The sequence below is a fragment of the Podarcis gaigeae genome (genome assembly GCF_964106915.1).
Source record: "Podarcis gaigeae genome assembly, chromosome: 17".
Taxonomy (NCBI): Eukaryota; Metazoa; Chordata; class Lepidosauria; order Squamata; family Lacertidae; genus Podarcis; species Podarcis gaigeae.
In genome coordinates, this window is record NC_139694.1 from 18144602 (window position 1) to 18165468 (window position 20867).

Genomic DNA, 20867 nt, shown 5'->3' on the forward strand with positions numbered 1-20867 from the left:
CTCCTCTTTAAACAAAGCCTATTTTTCAACAGGTGTTTGATTGCCATTTTCTTCCCAATGAAGTCAAGTACACTCACAACGGATGCCCAATTCTCAATGAAGACTTAGTCATGCTGAAGTTATACAGGTAAGCAGCACTGGGGGGATGTCTCAGGGGGTGTTTCTTAGGAAAGAACAAGCATGTTTCTACCATTCACCTAATATTAAAAGGTAATGCTAAGTGAATTATCTCTTCTGAGTTTTCTTTTATATCGCATCACAATAAAAAATCCATGATATAAGGATCCCTCTGATACCTTATATCATATATGGTGGGGATGTGATAAAATTAAGAAATTTTGGGAAAATATACATGAGGAACTGAAAAAAAATGTTTAAAACAACAATTGGTAAGAAACCGGAAACTTTCCTTTTAGGAATTATAACAAATGACATCCCAAAAGACATGAAGAGAATCTTTTTGTATGCAACAGCTGCCGCAAGGCTATTGATTGCAAAAAAAAAAAATTGAAATTAGAAGAAGTAACAACATTGAAAGATTGGCAAAATAATTTTTTTGAAATGATTGAATTAGCAAAAATGACGGCAACAATTAGAATGCAATCTAATCAAAATCTCAAGCAGGAATGGAAATGTGTAGAAGAATACATGACCAAAAGATGCTCCAACAAGAATTTCACAAAGTTAAGTTACGCTAAGCTAAGCAGATATATAAGATTGAATGTTTAATTATTAAGATACAAAATTACAATCTCAATAATAAAGTTACCGGTACATCATAATAACAAGGAAGTCACGCACAGGTGGAGGGAAGACACAGGGCAAGAAATAAGAAATGGATAAATGTTGGTACATAATGACATGTGAAAATGTGAATTTACGAATATAATATATATGTATAAATATGTCAAGATTTCACATATGTATTGCAACATTAATAATAAATAAATTAAGTGCAAAAAAGAAGAAAATAAAAAATCCAAGGTGCCCATTGGTTGCAAAAGCAAACGCGTTAAACAAATTATGTACGTCCATCCTATTCCTTGGCCCATAATTAAAATTATGGATAATTTACTTAATACTGATTGTGTCTGTTGCTATTGTCAGCAGGGAAGAATTATGGTTCCAGTAATGGGATATCTCAAGACAGTAGGTCATGAACCCACCCCAGATGGTTAGATTCACAACACAAACAGAGCTAAATCAGGCTTTGAGGGTTGCTGAAGGCCTTCCTGCTCAAAAACAAAAAGAGCCTCTCTTTAAAACCTCTCCAGCAGCAGCAGAGCTGGCCATTGTGGTGTTTGTCCACCTCTGTGAGTGCCATTTTGTTGCCACGATTCTGTGTCATATAAATATCTAAATAAATGATTAAGCCAGTGAGGAGAAAAGTACTGGCTCACTGAAGAAGAAGAGCTCACTGGCTCATTTGGTATTGCTCATACTTTCCAGTTTTCAAGGTTGCATTTCTGCTGTAGGATGTTGTTGATTAAATGAAATAATAGGTTTGCCTAACCATACACTTGGAACCATGCACTTAGGGATGCGGGTGGCGCTGTGGTCTAAACCACTGAACCTCTTGGGCTTCCTGATCAGAAGGTTGGCAGTTTGAATCCCCACAACGGGGTGAGCTCCCGTTGCTCTGTCCCAGCTCCTGCCAACCTAGCAATTCAAAAGCATACCAGTGCAAGTAGATAAATAGGTACCGCTGCAGCGGGAAGGTAAATGGCGTTTCCATGCTCTCTGGTTTCCATCACGGCGTTCCGTTGCGCCAGAAGCGGTTTGGTCTGCTGGCCACATGACCCAGAAAGCTGTCTGTGGACAAACGCTGGCTCCCTCGGCCTGAAAACGAGATGAGGGCTGCAACCCCTTAGTCACCTTTGACTGGGCTTAGCCGTCCTGAGGTCCTTTACCTCTACCTTTTTACCTGATAACCTTTGAACTAGAGGGATGACTCTTGAAGTTTGAGACAGAGCTTCATAAGAGTTCAGCCATCTCAATGCATAAATAGGTTTTCTGAATTTTGTAAGAACATGAGAGGAATCTGCTGGATCGGGCCAAAGGCCCATATAGCCCAGCATTGTATTCTCACAGTAGACAACCAAATGCCTGTCAGAAACCCACAAGCAGGTTCCAAGCTCAAGAGGAGCCTCCGACAATGGGTAGACGAAGGGACCTAGCGGGAGGGAAAGAAATCGAGCCGAGACCAGGGAGAAGACCGCAGGGAAGGAAATACAAACCGGGTCATAAAACTGGGTCAGCTGCAGCAGCGGAGGAAAAGAGGAGGAGCCTCAGCTGTGGCGGGTTTAAATCACTGAGGCCCCACCCCCAGAGCCAGCTGATTGGCTGGCCCGGGGTATGACACGGGCGGGGATTCCCTTAGGTATCGCGGGGGCTGGAGCCCGCAACCCCACCTCCTTGTTTATTGCGGAAGTGGCTTTCTCACAGTAGACAACCAGATGCCTGTCAGAAACCCACAAGCAGGTTCCAAGCTCAAGAGCCTAATTAAAATACAGTGGTACCTCAGGTTACATATGCTTCAGGTTACATACGCTTCAGGTTACAGACTCCGCTAACCCAGAAATAGTGCTTCAGGTTAAGAACTTTGCTTAAGGATGAGAACAGAAATTGTGCTTCAGCGGCGCGGTGGCAGCAGGAGGCCCCATTAGCTAAAGTGGTGCTTCAGGTTAAGAACAGTTTCAGGTTAAGAACGGACCTCTGGAACAAATTAAGTACTTAACCCGAGGTACCACTGTATACCAAATGTTGTAGATTCCAAAATGTGCCCAACTCTTTTCCTTGATAAAATACGACTGTCTTTTTGCTTGCCCTTTGCAGATTTACGGAAACCGAGACATTTACCGAAATGGTTCCCTTCCTTGTAAAGTTACTTGAACCTGATTGTAATATTATCAAGATGAGCTCGAGTGCCCTACAGGTCCCTGGCTTTCATGGCCTGTCCAATGTAATTAACAAGAACGTAATTACTTTAGACTACAACAGGAAAATAAACTTGGATTGTACCATAAGCCTGATTTCCGTAGAAACTTTCCTGCCAGCCCATGGGCAACTTGTCAGAGCATCAGCAGAAGAAGAACCACCTCGTGGAGATCAGCCTCATAGTTTCCCTCCCACAACAGGTATGTACACTTCGTTTTTTTGCACCTGTTATATCATCACAAATATCTTCGTTTAATGATGAGGTTGTACAGGGGCGCCAACTTGCCTCCACATTATGGGGAGGGGCATGACGTGACACATCATGGAACATCATGGGAGGAGGAGCCACCAGTCATTAAAGCTGAATGGCCGCTGTGTTTGGCTCTGCCCCAGCTCTTTCCAACCGATGTCCTGACGTCATGCATACAGTATTGGTTCCCCCAATCGCCTTTGTAAGCTGCTGCCTCTGCCCAATAGAATGATGTCAGCAATATCTAGACAACATGATGACCATGTACATGAGCACTGTTCCACAGCATTTGATATTTTCATTTACATACATTCATTCGAAATAAGATGGGTTTATGAAGCAATTCTATATCCTCCCACCACACTGACGAAGAATTCTATGAAACAGTAATCAATATCCGGAATCACTGTTCAGTGTTGGACATCATATTTGCTGAATACACAAAGCTTCGCAGCTTGTCTGCTATCATACAAAGTCTGGTGCCTCGCTTCATTTAAAGATTTTCAGAGACTTTGAGACTAAAGATTTCATTTTGGACTTGTTATGGTTTGAAGGAATTCTCTAAAAGATTGTCTATTGCGTATGTACATGGTCATCGTGTTGCGTAGACATTGCTGACATTCTTTTTGCAACACAGGGGTTTGTTTGTTTGTTTGGTTACTTATTGTTGTACCATGGCCAATAGAATGATGTGCCTTAACATGATGCCTAAAAAATAATAAGAGTGGACGTCAGGCAAGTGTCCTTGGTGGGCTTCTCTGGGAGTGCATTCTATGAACAGAGAGATACCCCAACTGATTCATACAGAACATAAAGCTGGAGCTGGCTATAAAAATTATTCACAAAACATCTCATAGCCCCCTCATTCCTTCCCATAGGTATTTCAGTTGTGAACTGTTCCTAGCTTCTGGTGTCTGGTTTGCATCTTCTGTCGATGTTTCTGTTGAGAGAGAAAAAACCCACTGTGATTTCCTTTGGGCCATTAGGACGTAGGAGAGGTGAAAACTGTCCATCTGGGAGCTGTGTTTCAGGCATGAAGACCATACAGAACATTAAAGTGAGCTGTGAAGATTTTCTCCTGATGGGCCTAAGATACCAGCATTTGGACCCTCCTTCGCCCAACATTGATTACATTCCCATCAGGCTGGATCTCACAGATAGCAGAAGCAAGACCATCTACAAGGTAAAGGCCTTATACAGGGGTAGGCAACCTAAGGCCCAGGGGCCAGATGTGGCCCAATCGCCTTCTCAATCCAGCCCACAGACGGTCCAGGAATCAGCATGTTTTTACATGAGTAGAATGTGTCCTTTTATTTAAAATGCATCTCTGGGTTATTTCTGGGGCCTAGGAATTTCTTCATATATTTTTTTCAAAATCTAGTCCGGCCCACCACATGGTCTGAGGGACGGTGGACCGCCCCATGGCTGAAAAAGGTTGCTGACCCCTGGCCTTATAGGAAGGAACTTTGGCATAGACAGATGCAGGCTTAGGTGAAGCCAGCCTTTGCCAACCTGGTGCCCTCCAGATGTTTTGGACTACAGGTCCCACCAGCCTCAGACATGCTGGCTGGGACTTATGGGAATTGCAGTCCAAAACACCTGGATGGCACCACTGGGTTAGGCTGCCAGAAGAGCATTCAGCCATAATTAGACGCTTACTTTGTCACCTGCTTCTTCTTCCGCAGTCTGAGCATGCTTGGCTTCCCGTTCACATTGGAGGTGCATTTCCTAACCAGCCGCCCCAAGCTGCCTTCATGGCTATGCAAATCCTAGAAGCAGACCAGTTCATTCTGAGCCTGTTGTCAACAACCATACTGGATGCCGAAGATGGTGAAACAGCCAAATCCCTGCTCATCTTCAACATCACCAAACCACCCCGGGAAGGCTACATCACTCATCTGCAAGACCACACGAGGCCCATCTCATCCTTCACGTGGAACAGCCTCAATGATATGCTTATTGCTTATCAGCCACCAAACAGCAGCCACACAGAGAGGAGAAATTATGAGGTAACCAAAGCGATTTTAATGAAGTCTCTCACAAGATTTCAAAGCATTTATCAAGAAAGACTTTTTTAAAAAAAATATATGGTTTCTTGATGACTTTCCACTCCTACTGTCCTGATGTTTGTTTGTTTATTCCTTTTTATTAGCTGTTTTATAATACACATACTTTTATTATCTAAACCCTACTACCATCAAATATTTCAGTAATCCATTGCTTATACCAGGCATAGGCAAACATTGCTTATACCAGGCATAGGCCCTCCAGATGTTTTGAGACTACAGTTCCCATCATCCCTGACCACTTGCCCTGTTAGCTAGGGATGATGGGAGTTTTAGTCCCAAAACATATGGAGGGCCAAGTTCACCTATGCCTGGCTTATACAGTCAAACCTTGGTTTCCAAACACCTCTGTTTTGGAATGTATCAGCTGCCGAATGCTGAAAACCTGGAAGCAAATGCTCTGGTTTTTGAATGTTTTCAGAAGGCACACATCTGACGTGGCTTCCGCTTAAGTGCAGGAACGGATTGCGTTTGACAACCAAGGTTTGACTGTATATCAAATCCTGCCTGCAACTTCATATATTGGTGATTGTTTGATAGATCAGTGGTCTCCATTACGCCTTAAAAACTTTGTCATCATGTCATCTTTATGCCATTACGTTCCATCATTTTCACATGCCATTCATCCTTCGTTGGCAATCCTTTCTCTTTCCACTTCTGTTGTCGAATAGGGTACTTGGGAATTTCATTGCTGTGTAGGTAAAGATAAAAGTAAAGGACCCCTGGACACTTAAGTCCAGTCAAAGGTGACTATGGGGTTGCAGCACTCATCTCGCTTTCAGGCCAAGGGAGCTGGTGTTTGTCTACAGACAGCTTTCCAGGTCATATGGCCAGCATAATTAAACCGCTTCTGGTGCAACGGACACTGTGACGGAAACCGCCGTTTACCTTCCTGCCACAGCCGTACCTATTTATCTACTTGTACTGGTGTGCTTTCGAACTGCTAGGTTGGCAGGAGCTGGGACAGAGCAACAGGAGCTCCCCCCCCCCTTTGTGTGTCACAATGACTGGAGTGTTGGACTATGACTTGGGAGAACGGGGTTCGAATCCCCTCTCAGCTGCGTGGGTCACTGGGTGACCTTTGGCCAGTTGCCATCTCTTAGCCCAGCCTTTCTCAACCCAGGATTTCCCAGATGTTCTTGAACTACAACTCCCATCATCCCTGATCATTCGTTATATGCTGGCTAGGAATCATGGGAGTTGTAGTCCAACATCATCTAGGGCAGTGTTTCCCAACCGGTGTTCCGCGGCACACTAGTGTGCCGCGAGAAGTTGCCGGGTGTGCCGTGGGAGGGAGGCGGGCGAGTCGGGCTGCTTTAGCCCCGTGCCTGCTCTCCCAGCTGGAGAGGTGACGCGCGCCTATGGAGGCTCCTGCCATAGGCGCGCGTCACCTGTCCAGCGGGGAGAGGGTCGCGGGGGGCTGCTTTAGCACGCATGGGGCTAAAGCAGCCCCCCGCGACCCTCTCCCCGCTGGAGAGGTGACACGCGCTTATGGCAGGAGCCTCCATAGGCGCGCGTCACCTCTCCAGCTGGGAGAGCACGCACGGGGCTAAAGCAGCCCCCCGCGACCCTCTCCCCGCTGGAGAGGTGACGCGCGCCTATGGCAGGAGCCTCCATAGGCGCGCGTCACCTCTCCAACTGGGAGAGCACGCACGGGGCTAAAGCAGCCCCCCGCGACCCTCTCCCCGCTGGAGAGGTGACGCGCGCCTATGGCAGGAGCCTCCATAGGCGCGCGTCACCTCTCCAACTGGGAGAGCACGCATGGGGCTAAAGCAGCCCCCCGCGACCCTCTCCCCGCTGGAGAGGTGACGCGCGCCTATGGCAGGAGCCTCCATAGGCGCGCGTCACCTCTCCAGCTGGGAGAGCACGCACGGGGCTAAAGCAGCCCCCCGCGACCCTCTCCCCGCTGGAGAGGTGACGCGCGCCTATGGCAGGAGCCTCCATAGGCGCGCGTCACCTCTCCAGCTGGGAGAGCACGCACGGGGCTAAAGCAGCCCCCCGCGACCCTCTCCCCGCTGGAGAGGTGACGCGCGCCTATGGCAGGAGCCTCCATAGGCGCGCGTCACCTCTCCAACTGGGAGAGCACGCACGGGGCTAAAGCAGCCCCCCGCGACCCTCTCCCCGCTGGAGAGGTGACGCGCGCCTATGGCAGGAGCCTCCATAGGCGCGCGTCACCTCTCCAGCTGGGAGAGCACGCACGGGGCTAAAGCAGCCCCCCGCGACCCTCTCCCCGCTGGAGAGGTGACGCGCGCCTATGGCAGGAGCCTCCATAGGCGCGTCACCTCTCCAGCTGGGAGAGCACGCACGGGGCTAAAGCAGCCCCCCGCGACCCTCTCCCCGCTGGAGAGGTGACGCGCGCCTATGGCAGGAGCCTCCATAGGCGCGCGTCACCTCTCCAACTGGGAGAGCACGCACGGGGCTAAAGCAGCCCCCCGCGACCCTCTCCCCGCTGGAGAGGTGACGCGCGCCTATGGCAGGAGCCTCCATAGGCGCGCGTCACCTCTCCAGCTGGGAGAGCACGCACGGGGCTAAAGCAGCCCCCCGCGACCCTCTCCCCGCTGGAGAGGTGACGCGCGCCTATGGCAGGAGCCTCCATAGGCGCGTCACCTCTCCAGCTGGGAGAGCACGCACGGGGCTAAAGCAGCCCCCCACGACCCGCGTCACCTCTCCAGCTGGGAGAGCACGCAGCCCCCCCCCACCCTCTCCCCGCTGGAGAGGTGACGCGCGCCTATGGCAGGAGCCTCCATAGGCGCGAGTCACCTCTCCAGCTGGGAGAGCACGCACGGGGCTAAAGCAGCCCCCCCGCGACCCTCTCCCGGCTGGAGAGGTGACGCGCGCCTATGGCAGGAGCCTCCATAGGCGCGCGTCACCTCTCCAGCTGGGAGAGCACGCACGGGGCTAAAGCGCGACCGTCTCCGGCTGGAGACGCGGGGCTGGGGCGGGGGAAGCCCGAGCTTCCCCCTCCCCCAGAACGGGACCCAGAGCTCTGGGAGCTTGCGGGGCTGGGGGAGGAGGAAGCCCTCCGCCAGCCTCCAAACCATGTCGGGAGACAGCGGGTGGGCGCGCTACGCCTCTCCCGCTGTCTCCCGAGTTTGCGGGGGCTGGCAACGGGGAGGAGCAGGCTTCTCCCCCCGCCAGCCTTCTAGCCAAGTCGGGGGACAGCGGGAAGGGCGCGCTACGCCTCTCCCGCTGTCGCCCGAGTTTGCGGGGCTGGCGACGGGGAAAAGCAGGCTTCTCCCCCCCCCCCCCCGCCAGCCTTCTAACCAAGTCGGGGGACAGCGGGATGGCGGCGTTCCTTCGGAGGACGCCCCGTGCTCCGCGCTGGTGTTGGCCAGCCTTGCGCACCCGGGGGATCTCCCCCCAGGAGCGCAAGGCTTGCGGGCGGCGCAGAGCACGGGGCGCCCTTCGGAGGACGCCCCGTGCTCCGCGCTCGTGTTGGCAAGCCTTGCGCACCCGTGGGGGCGCGTGGGGCGCCCTGAAACAGAGGGTTCCCCATGCTGCGGACTGTAGCCTGCCGCCCGATGCGGGCGCCCTGAAGCAGAGCGCCCCTCGCGCCAGGCAGACATGGGCCAGCCCCACAAGCTCGGGGGACAGCGGGGAGGCGCAGCACCGCCATCCCACTGTTCCCCGACCTGGTTTTTCCTTTATTTCCCCCCCCCCCAAAAAAAGTAGGTGCATCCTATGGGACGGAGCGTCCTAAAAATACGGTACTTACTATTTCATAATAAAGTAATTATAAAATACCGGTACTTTCTTTGTGTTTATTTGATGCCTATTAAAGAGAGTTACTTTATATATAGCCAATATAGGCACAGAGTTAATTTTTTAAACATTTTCTAATGGTGGTGTGCCTCGAGATTTTTTTCATGAAACAAGTGTGCCTTTGCCCAAAAAAGGTTGGGAAACACTGATCTAGGGCAGTGTTTCCCAACCTTGTGCCTCCAGCTGTTTTTGAACTACAACTCCCGTCATCCCTGACTAGCAAGACCAGTGGCAAGGGATGATGGGAATTGTAGTCCAAAAACAGCTGGAGGCCCAAGGTTGGGAAACACTGATCTAGGGATCCAAGGTTGAGAAAGGCTGTCTTAGCCTAACCTACCTCGCAGCAGGAGGATGACTATGCTGAGTATCATTGCCCAGAAACACATCAGTGACTTCCAGTCATGGTGGTGGCAGTTAGGTAATTTTGGACTCTGGAATTAATAGCCTTGTTAGACCCCCCTCTCTATAGACTGCAATGTGTGTTACAGTGGTACCTCAGATTAAGTACTTAATTTGTTCTGAAGGTCCGTTCTTAATCTGAAACTGTTCTTAACCTGAAGCACCACTTTAGCTAATGGGGCCTCCTGCTGCTGCTGCGCCGCCGGAGCACGATTTCTGTTCTCATCCTAAAGTAAAGTTCTTACCCTGAAGCACTATTTCTGGGTTAGCAGAGTCTGTAACCTGAAGCGTATGTAACCTGAAGCGTATGTAACCCGAGGTACCACTGTACTTCATTTCAGGACAGGGGGCTCCTGTTCAGTGGGACTCTGGACTTTTGACCCATTCTCTGGTTACATCACAGCACTTTTCAACAGAGTGATTTCACACATTGTATTACAGGTCATCAAATGTTTAGTTGTTAAGTCATGAGGAATCTGGTGACCTGCATGCACATGTGGACCATCTCAGTGTGTCACTAAAGTTTGTTCAACTGCCTCAGTTAATTTGTCAGAATCATGAGGGCTATTTGCCCCTTAATAAATATGAAACCCACTTTCCTTATAAATTCCCAAGTTACTAAAAATGTGGATCACAGCATTTGAAAGTTATATAGTTACTTTATGATCATTATGATTATTATTACCAATGTTTTTCATCCAATGCTGTCCTTTAATCCTTTCAGGGAATCTGTCATGTTCTGTTGTGCATGCTGTGTGAGGAATGGTTGATGCTGAGAGGCGATAAGATGGGAGAACTTACACAATTTAATAACATTAGAAAAGAATTACAAGTATTTGAGATGCATAAATGCTTATGAGAGCTTAAACAGAAAAGATAAATGTCACCTATGACTGGATCTTGTCATCTCTTTAAATTTTAGCAAATAGCAATGGCAGTGAGCATTGTTGGAACAGATATATCAGTGCCCTTTCCTTAGTGAAAATGTGTTCCATAAGCTGCTATTTAACCTGTTTTTATCTATTACCTTAATTTTTTCTGGTTTGGTGTTTTTTTTCTTTCAAAAAATGGTAAAAAGGGGGGTGATTTCTATTCTTTTAAAGAATCCCTAGCATTTTCATTTCAGTTGCAAAAATACCATGGAAGTATAATTAGTGCTCCCTCTTGTGGAAGTTAAAATGAATGTCTCATGTGTGAAACATTTTTTAAAGAATTAAATTGTACAAACTGACTATGGGGAACAGCATTTTTTTTAAAAGGGGGGATATTGGAGATTATGGAGGGAAACATATGGCCTTTTAAATATTCTGGTTCCATTTAGCAGTCTAAACCTCTCTGTGGTTGATTTCCTATGTTATTTTGAGCTCAAAATCTTTCAAGACTCCTCTAGTTCAGAGGTTGGTAAACAATTGGCCCTCCAGATGTTGTTAGACACCAAATCCCATTAACCCCAGACAGCATCCCCAATGGGATAGCAGTAGCGACAGCCCAGCAACATTTGTAGGGCCACAGGTTCCCCACTCTGTAATAGTCTCTTACTTGTCAGCTGCTGTTTCATCTTCCCAGGTAATCTTCAGAAAATGCTGTTTCCATTTTTGTGTAACAGGTGGAGTTTGAAGTTCATGATTTGTACTTTGAAAGAAGTTCACCAATTACTATCCATATCTCTGTTAGAACGGCACACACAAACGCTCCTCGGGTCTCATGGAATACTGGTGAGAATTCATATTATGCTTGATAGTTTTCTTTAAAAGACAGGATGTGGCTGCAGAGGTCAAATGCAACTAACCAATAGTCTTTCAATAGGTTCTTTAGCCTTTTTAAATGAGAAGCCACATGGGATTATGCTATTTTGTGGAGAAAGAAATTGTCCTTGAGTTTGTTTCTGTCCTTGACTCGTAGAATTGTAGAGTTGGAAGGGACCCTGAGGATAATCTAGTCCAACCCCCTGCAATGCAGAAACATGCAGCTACGGGGATCAAACCTGCAACCTTGGGGTTATTAGCACCACAACTGAGCTAACCAGGCTCAGTGTGACACTAGTTTTGTGCTGCCTCCTAGGAAGACCTAGGGGAGGTTCATGAAATCAACTCATATCTGCATCATGTGTCCCTTGTTGAATCAAAACGAGCATGTGATCTGAAAGCCATTGCACACCCTCTGGCATTTCTCTGATGAAAATAGGGATGTCCTATTCCATTATGATTATTAATATCTCATCCATCTGACTGGGTTGCTCCAGACACTCTAGGCAGCTTCCAACATACATAAAAACATAATAAAACATTAAACATTAAAAAGCTTCCCTATACAGGGCTGCCTTCAGATGGCTCAGGGTTCAGATAACTCCATACCGTCCAACATTTCTCTGGTGAGAATAGGGACATCCTGTGGAAAAGTGGGACATTTCGGGATCAAATCAGAAACCAGGATGGCTTCTGTAAATCTGGGACTTTCCCTGGAAAATAGGGACAATTGGAGGGTCTGCCATTGTCCCCAGTGAAGTTTCTTGAAGGGGTCAGTGCTAAATGAGGCTTCCAAGAGTTACCTCCAGAGCTCTATACGGATGAAATTAATTCCTTTCTATAACAGATGCCAACTACTTGCATGGGACCTTTGAGTAAACCATACGGTTGTTTGAATATGGTTTACTCAAAGGCCCCATGCAAGTGGTTGGCATCTGTTATAGAAAGGAATTCACCATTAGTGCTGGGTTGCACTTGTGTTCTTACTGTTCTGAATAAATTACAGGTTCAGGGTTTCTGTTCTAGGTCTTGATCTCCTGGAAGGACAGTCTCGCCCTATAACTTGGGAACAGTTTCAGATTGTAGACAATGACGACATCAGTGGTGTTCGCATAGTCACTGTTGATGGTCTACAGCATGGACAGCTCACTCTAAGAGGTATTGTGTCCTCCCTGATGTCTGTATACAGATGTTACTATTGGTCAGTGCAGTTCATGCGACAATTCACGTTTTCAGCTGCCATGACAATGAGGACTTAAGGAGGAAGCCACCACTGGGCTCATGACAAGACTAGGGTTGCCATATTTTTCAAACAGTGAAAATTCAGACAGAAAGGTTGTTGAGCTTCTTCTGGACATTTGACCGATTTCTGCCCAGACACCGATTTCTGCCGACTGCAGTATTCTGGATATGTCCAAGAAATTCCAGGTGTATCGCAACCCTAGACAAGACAGCACTTGTGAGAACTATACAGCACCCTGGTGAGGCATGGTTTCTGACAAATGCCTTTGTATGACTTCTGCACAGCTGTAAGTCTAGTACTGGCCCCACATGAACTTACTAAAGACACATCTGTGTATTTCTTAAACCTTTGGACCCTAAAGGTTATGGGGAGAACTGTAGCTTGGTGGTAGAGAACATATTTTTGCATGCAGAAGGTTCCAAGCACAGTCCCTGGTATCTCAGTTTTAAAGAATTAGCTAGCCAGTGATGGGAAAGACTGAGTTGTTCCAACTACCGGTAAGTACTACTCAGAATAGACGCACTAAAATTAACAGTCCTAAGTTAATTATGCAAATCAAGTTCAATGGGTCCACTCTGAGTATGACTAACATTGGACACAACCCTCTGCTTGATACTAGGAATAGAGAAGAAATGTGTTTGGTCTGCATTTCAAAGCAAAGAAACCTAATGTGCAGGTCCCAAATTTATATGCAGATGAGAATGCAGCTGTCATTATGATTATGTGTGTTTATGAATTTTCCAATGCAGTTTTTTTAAAACAACAACATAAAACAAAAACTTAAAATTCACTCACTGAGTCACCATTGGTGATCATCCCTCCATTTCAGGTGGGGGGAATGCATTGAAAAGTGTAAAAAAAAAACAACCAAAAACAAACCATGTATTTTAGGGAACAAATATCTAATTTAAATGCACATTTTTCATGTACATTTTTTAAAAGCACACCAAAAAAAGGGATAAAGTGTCAAATTGCACCCCATGTTATTTGTATAAAAAATTGTGGAAAATTGTTTGGTGCATTTTAATTGCCACATGTTGCAAAATTATTATTCTGCAATTTTAACTGTGGGTACCTCATTAAGTCTTCCAAATAATGTGCTCTTGCACATTATTTCTTGCTTGTTCTTGTTTGCTTCACTAACATCCCAGAGAAAAACGATGTTGTGTCTGTCACTCAGTGAACCAGCATTGATCTAGTAAGCCAGTTCTGACGTTTGTAGTGAAGGAATCGTATTCATTTAATGGTGGTTGTTTTTCGGCCTGGCTAGTCTGGAAGAATCTCTTCTATGTAACAAGATTGTTTTCTGCAATTTATGAGGAAGGATGATCACCAATGGTGACCCAGTGAGTGAATTTGTGCAGGGCTGAAATCCTTTATGATTTCCTGCTCCTGGCCCTCCAATTTCTACCTCTTACAAACTTAATCATTTCTGTCCATAAGCTTCACACCTTCTAAAGTAGTATTACCTTTTTAAAAAGTATAAACCCATTATGAATCATGTTCCTGCTGTTGTCTGACAGGAGGAAAAGGATTCATGTTCACGGTCTCAGACCTTAAGGATGGTCTTGTCCGTTACCATCATGATGACAGTGATTCCACAAAGGACTATATTGTCTTCAGGATCTTTGATAACCGACACAGCAGTCGCCACAAATTTCCAATCAACATTCTACCTAAAGATGACAGCCCTCCATTTCTCATCAGTAATGTTGAAATAGAAGTGCATGAAGGACAGACAATTCTGATCCAAGGCTCAATGCTTCAAGCCTCCGATATGGACTCTAGCGATGACTACATACTCTTCAATATAACCAAAGCATCACAGGCAGGAGAAATAATGAAGAAACCTGGACCGGACCTAATTGGTAAAATGTTAGACAAGCTGGAGGGGGGAGAACATATTTCTTTCTGCTTATTTGTGTGTGTGCGTCCGTGTGTGTGTGTGTGTGTGTGTGTGTGTGTGTGTGTGATGTCTATGCCTTGCTTTCAGATATATTCCCATATCCCTCTTTAACACTTGAGATTTCAACTGTTTTCCAGGCCTTAGTAAACAGGCTGTGAGTTTTGGCTTTGGTTTGATTATGCAAGTCAAGCCCCACCCTGCGTAATCGATCACAAGATGTGGTGCGCACACACCATTTAATGGCAATGCCCATAAATTTGGGGGTACCCTGCATAATGAATTTGTTTAAGATGAGACTCTTGTCCAGGCAGGGCTGTCTTTACCCAGGGGTGCAAGGGACGTGGGGCACCTGGGTACCAAATTCAGGGGGACGCCAACCAGTCCCCCCTCTCGATCGGTAGCAGGTGAGCGATCTTCCCCCCCAAAAAAGCTTAACAAGCTCAACAACTTTGAGTTGCCCCCCCTAAAAATGGTCAAAAACTTTGGGCTTCCCTCCTCCCCATAAAAGTTCAATACAAGTTAATTTGGAGACGCTGGGCAGATCTTTGTACTCCAATGGCGCATATGCTAAAGATGGCCCTGAGTCGAGGGGTTGAGAGCCTTTTCAAGCTTAAGATACTCATTCCATTGTGGGCAGCATTCATGCCAGTGGAAGACAGTGCAGCAAATGTAACTGTTACCTTTTTACAATAGGCTAGTTTCTCACAAATTCCCTCTATCTAGCATCCAGGCAAGCTAGATACTATAGTCTTTTGTCTAATAATCCCAACCAATGAAGAAAACCAAAGTGTACACCTCGGTCATGCCCAAGAAAGTTGATAGACTGCTACTGAGTTGCTTTGAGTTTGGTTGGTAAAACATTTCCTCATAAATGTTTATTTCTCAGGAGAAATTTCTTTTATTTGCTTTTTATTAAAAAGGGCTTGGGCAGCCAAGGATATTTTCATGGTCCAAAGATCCCTGGCAGCTTTAAGGGAGAAGGTAATGCCAGACATGCTAAATGGAAAATAACTGAGGCCTGTGGCAGAGAGTTTGACCACTTTTTTTTATTATAAAGGGTCATATTCTCCTCCATAGTGGAGGTATCAGCAAAATACTTGGGTTTTTTATTTTAGAAAAACCACAAAGCCTTCATAGGAGCACCATTATGGCATTAAATACAAGGCCCTAATTCTTTTAGGTCTAAAATATATTTTCTTCTGTGATTCACCAGGTTATCCTGTCACTAAATTTCTTCAGAAAGATCTGTTCAATGGGATCATTTACTACCATCACTTAGGAGGAGAAATATTTGAAGATTCCATTGAATTCATTTTGTGTGACTGTAATGATCCTCCCAATCTTTCAGAAACTCAGGTATGTCATTGGGGGATATATTGCAAGGTCACGAGGGAGAACACAATGACACCTGTGTTTTATGAATGTCATTTTATTGTTGACTTTTTATGCTTTTCACTTAATGTTGGCAGAATAGTTTCTTTGTTTTTGCAAATGAAACAAATCAATAAAATATATCTATAATCATGGACTGCACTCCTAAACATGCTCACTGTGGAATTTACTCCCAAGTAAACATACATAGGAGTGTACTGTAAAGTGCGATAGTCTACTTTTCCTTAAACCGGAAGGATTACTAAAGTGCTTCACAAATTTCAAGGCTATGAATCAATGTTCAGAGAAGGGATTGTATAGCAGGCAAACAGAAAATCTGAAGTTGCCTTAATATGGTGAATAATTAGACACAATCTGGATAACAGAAAATGCTGGAATTTATTTGTAATATCTGTCTGTCTGTTCTGTCTGTCTGGGTTTCAACAAATTGAACTTGTATGTACACATCTTTAAAAACAACAGTCATGGGCAGTTCTAGAACCCAAGTTTAAGATCTCATGAAAAAATACATTGTAAAGTTTTCAAATAGTGACTTTAACAGAAATCTATCGAATCACAGGACACTTGAGGAATATTTTAGTATCTTTTCCAGTCTTGTCATTTCTTCCAGCAGATGCTAGATGCTTATTGTCTAACACTAAACACCATGGCCTTTTCGCTGCAATATTTCCAATGACCTGGGTGTCCTGACCACCACCACCACTATATAATGGTTTTCTAAATCCTTACACTAGGAAGTCAGAGTGCACATAATTCCTTCAGATGATCAACTTCCGAAAGAAATTTCAGGAACGAGCCGCCATCTAACTGTCAAGGAAACTGAGATCGCCCATCTAACAAAGAAACATCTCAGTTATATCGACAGAGAAGCGCAGGAAAGGGAGATCATCTATACTATAACTTCTCCCCCATTCTTCTCTTCTGTACATCAGTAAGGCTTGTGTGAATGGTTACTTCTCATAAGAAAAGGGTGCATTTTCAAAATGTTGCATTGCAGAGCTGGTGATGACCTAGCAAAACTCTGATTAGTAATTAGCATTTGTATTTGCGTTCCTCGGATAGGGGAGTTAAGAATGTTTTCAAAGTAGTCTGACCAAAGCCCATTCTTCTGCATTGCCCACGTGGTGCCAGTCTCAGGTCTTGCTAGCTACCACTGTCATTTTCCATCCTTAATTTATGAACAGATGTAAAACGGTTAATGCACACAAACTAATATGGTAAAGCACAGCAGCGGTCAGAAGACAATGAGCCAACAGAAAGCAACCCCCCCCCCCAAAAAAAAAAAAATCTGCTTTGAGAGAAGATGTGAAAGTGCAGTTCTGTAGGGTTGCCATTTTAAAAAAAAATGAAAAATTGGACACAAAAGTTGTTGAGCTGTTTTTTGGGCCAAAGTTGTTGAGATCTTTCTGCAACCTCCCCCCCCCCCCTATATTTTTACTACAAAAAATCAACACTTCTGACATGGATTTCCATAAGCCCGGGTTTTCCTGGACATTTGTACCAATTTTTGGAAAACTCACCCAGATGCTATTTCCGACAGACGAATCCAAGGAAATCAGGAAATCCCAAACGTATGGCAGCCCTAGGTTCTGAGAATTGATGTCTCCTATTTGACTGCTAAGATCTTTTTTGAAGCAGCAAGCACAGTCCAAACAACTGGATATAGACTGCAAAGCATGAACCCTACAATCAGTTCACCATTCAAGGTTTTGACCGTGTGACTTCACATAGCACTGATAGATGGATGAAATGACAGGAAATTAATCCTAATTGCATTTCATATTTTGCTTGCTTTGATTTCCCAATCCATTGTGAAATTATCTGAAACAGTAGAGATGGGGAGTAGGGTTATAACTTTTTTGCAACCTCATGTTCCTGTAGCTTAGTTAGATGAACTTTTGCCTAAAAACAAAGGAATGAAGTGCCATTTCCAAATCTTTTGAAAAAAGGTCACCCCGAAATCAATAAATCGATTTTTTATATATGCAACTCTATAAGGTATTATGTAACATGCATATTATGGAAACATAGAGCTTGCAAATTTTCTAATGCTTGTACAATGTTTCAAACATTGTGGATCACTTCTTATTGCTTAGAATAAACCGAGGTTCTTGTGTGACATTGTATATTGCCACTGAAACAAATATTAAAAGTTAAGTTTAGTTGTTTGCCCACAAAGCTTTCTATATAGACCAATATTTGGATTCTTCTTCTAGAAAGTTCAAAACAGTTTTAGGAAGTTCCAGACAGCTGTAAAAGTTCAAAAGAGTTCCATAAAGTTTTTTGTGGGTTTTTAAAGTGCTAATATTTATGAGTAGTAATACAATGATTCCAACTTTGCATTTCAGGGTGACCTTTTCACAACTGAGAAGAATTAGTCCCCTTTTCAGTTTTTCTAAGCAAAAGTCCATCCCTTTATGATACATGAAATAATTGTGTGAGGGGGTTGGGGCAGAGTAAAAATATATAACCCTAATGGGGAGATGGTGACTATTTCTGGTGAGAGAAATTAGTTTTGGTATGTACATTTGTATCTTCTTTTGCTATTTAAAAAGTTATATGATTCTGCATATGTGTTCTCTATTATGACAATACCATTCTGCGCAGCCACATGGACGCTGGGAAACTGTTTATGGTTGACAGCATTCCTAAACTGATTAAGGATCCTGCTACTCCGTCACTGATATCATTCACACAGGTTAGTTATCAAGGTTAAAACCTGTCACCCAGTAGCCTCACTTCATACAGTTGTACCTTGGTTGTCAAAACCCCTGGAACTTGGACGTTTTGGCTTCCAAACGCCACAAAACCAGAAGTAATTGTTCCAGTTTATGAACGTTCTTTTGGAACCCGAACATCTGCAGCTTCTGATTGGCTGCAGGAGCTTCCTATAGCCAATCAGAAGCCGCAGTTTGGTCTTCCGATGTTTTGGATTCCGTTTGACTTCCAAGGTACGACTGTATATAGGATCTTACTGTAATTATTATTTTTATTATTTATTAAATTTGTATACAGTGGTGCCTCGGGTTAAGTACTTAATTCGCTCTGGAGGTCCGTTCTTAACCTGAAACTGTTCTTAACCTGAAGCACTGCTTTAGCTAATGGGGCCTCCTGCTGCCGCTGCACTGCTGGAGCACAATTTCTGTTCTCATCCTGAAGCAAAGTTCTTAACCTGAAGCATTATTTCTGGGTTAGCGGAGTCTGTAACCTGAAGCGTATGTAACCTGAAGCGTATGTAACCTGAAGCATATGTAACCCGAGGTACCACTGTACCACCATATACCCGCAGGTATATGATGATTAGAAAACCAGTGGAGTTTATTACTATATACCCTTTATGTTTACCAGGAGTGGCACACTGTGGCCCTGTAGATGTTGTTAAACTACAGTTCCCATCATCTTTTGGCCAAGAGGCTGGGGCTGATGGAAGTTGTAGGTTCCTCACCCCTACTATATTGAATACAAGGTATACTATCCCGTGGATAGTAATGCAAGTTTAGATTTGGGAATTGGGGGGTGAATATATTCCTTACATTTTGTTTGTTTTTTTGCTCCTAGCATGCCATAAACCACATGAAAGTTGCTTACATGCCGCCGTTGCAAGATATCGGCCCTGATCCTCAGTATATCCAGTTCACATTTTCAGTCGGCAATCGACATGGCAACACTTTGCAGGGGATCTGTTTTAACATTACCATTGTCCCAGTAGACAACCAAGCTCCAGAGGTATGACTGTAATGCTAACAGGAACAAGAAAAAATTAGAGATTCGACGTTGTTCAGGGTTGAACTTACCTAAAAAAGAAGAAGCTGTTGTTTGGGCTTGTGATTTTTTTTTCTTTTTGTTGTTTCAGCTCTTGAATGATGAAATCAAAGTATAATATTTTTAGCATTAGATCATGTCTTCCCTAAACATTTAAGAAAGATAAGTTTTGCTTTCCATCCTACTGTCTCAGAATAGAAACCACACATTATTTGGACAAACATGTGTTTCCCAAGCTTGTGGCTTTTCATTAATGTGAATACAGGGCAGATTATATCATTTGCATGGAAATACTGGTGGGCTGTAATGGGAGTGCTTAATCCCTCCTTTTTTTAAAAAATTATATTTTATTGTTTCAACATTTTTAACATATGCAGTCAAAACACAGTTTTGTCTTTTCTCTTATTTTTCCAACTTCCCACCTCTTTTTCCATGAAGTTGTTCTTTCTCTCCTTCTGCCACACCCGATCTTCTATCTATCAAACCATAACCACAATAATATACTCGAATTACTTCTATTGCTCATAGCTCAAATTCTGCTCACAATTTCATCATACTACTGTATAATTTTTATTTAATGTTATGGGATCTCACTAACTTTAAATGTAGCCAAACATGGGCAAATTTCACAAAGTGCAACCAATGTATGTGTGTTTGTATCTGTCGTTGGTTACCCTAGTTTCTTTCTTTTTCTAAAATCATATTCCTGACTTAATGACAATTGTATAAAGCTTGCACTGTGGCCGTCCTGCAAATACTGTAGGTAGATCATCTCCCCTTTTTCAGCTGTGCAAAATGGTGTGGTAAAAAAAGATTACCTCAAGGTAAAAGGATCAACAAAAGCATCTTCTGAGAGGAACTTTTCTCTCTTTCCTTCTCTTCAGGTGTTCACAAACAACTTGAAAGTAGAAGAAGGGGGGTCATGTACCATTACAGAGGGCCACATTTTGATTTCAGATGTGGACACCAAACAGGAGAACATCCACATCCATCTGCTAAGGCCACCTCATCACGGAGCTGTTGAGCTGGCTGGGATTCCTATGAATCAGGGGGATTGGCTCACCTGTGAAGACCTGCACCTGTCCAAAGTCAGGTTAGAAGGCGCTGAATATATATATATCCTGCTCTGTTCTTGATGTAGATTCTGCTAATTCAGCCCATGAATCAAAACAGTACTGAGAGCAGAAACAAATGACTGTGATGTATGTTTTGATGAACTCCAGCAATTGACCTGTAGATTGAGGATCAAAGGTTGGAATATCTCTCTCTCTCTCTCTCTCTCTCTCTCTCTCTCTCTCTCTCTCTCACACACACACACACACACACACACACACACTCACTTCCCTGCAGATACAAAGCTAGAATGCCAGTGAAGGCTGGTACAGAACATCATCTCTGATCTCTA

At 44.5% G+C, this 20867-nt stretch overlaps 1 protein-coding gene across 1 annotated transcript in view; it reads left to right on the forward strand.

Annotated features, from left to right (window-relative positions):
• Window positions 1-20867, forward strand: part of FREM1 (FRAS1 related extracellular matrix 1) — a 78628-nt gene that overhangs the window by 12326 nt on the left and 45435 nt on the right. Inside the window, exons 3-14 of the mRNA XM_083718136.1 lie at window positions 33-127; window positions 2836-3137; window positions 4174-4370; window positions 4873-5196; window positions 11021-11129; window positions 12186-12317; window positions 13926-14270; window positions 15522-15664; window positions 16435-16631; window positions 18308-18398; window positions 19259-19426; window positions 20347-20555. Of these exons, the coding sequence (XP_083574262.1) occupies window positions 33-127; window positions 2836-3137; window positions 4174-4370; window positions 4873-5196; window positions 11021-11129; window positions 12186-12317; window positions 13926-14270; window positions 15522-15664; window positions 16435-16631; window positions 18308-18398; window positions 19259-19426; window positions 20347-20555 (2312 nt within the window). The remainder of the gene's footprint in view (window positions 1-32; window positions 128-2835; window positions 3138-4173; window positions 4371-4872; window positions 5197-11020; window positions 11130-12185; window positions 12318-13925; window positions 14271-15521; window positions 15665-16434; window positions 16632-18307; window positions 18399-19258; window positions 19427-20346; window positions 20556-20867) is intronic.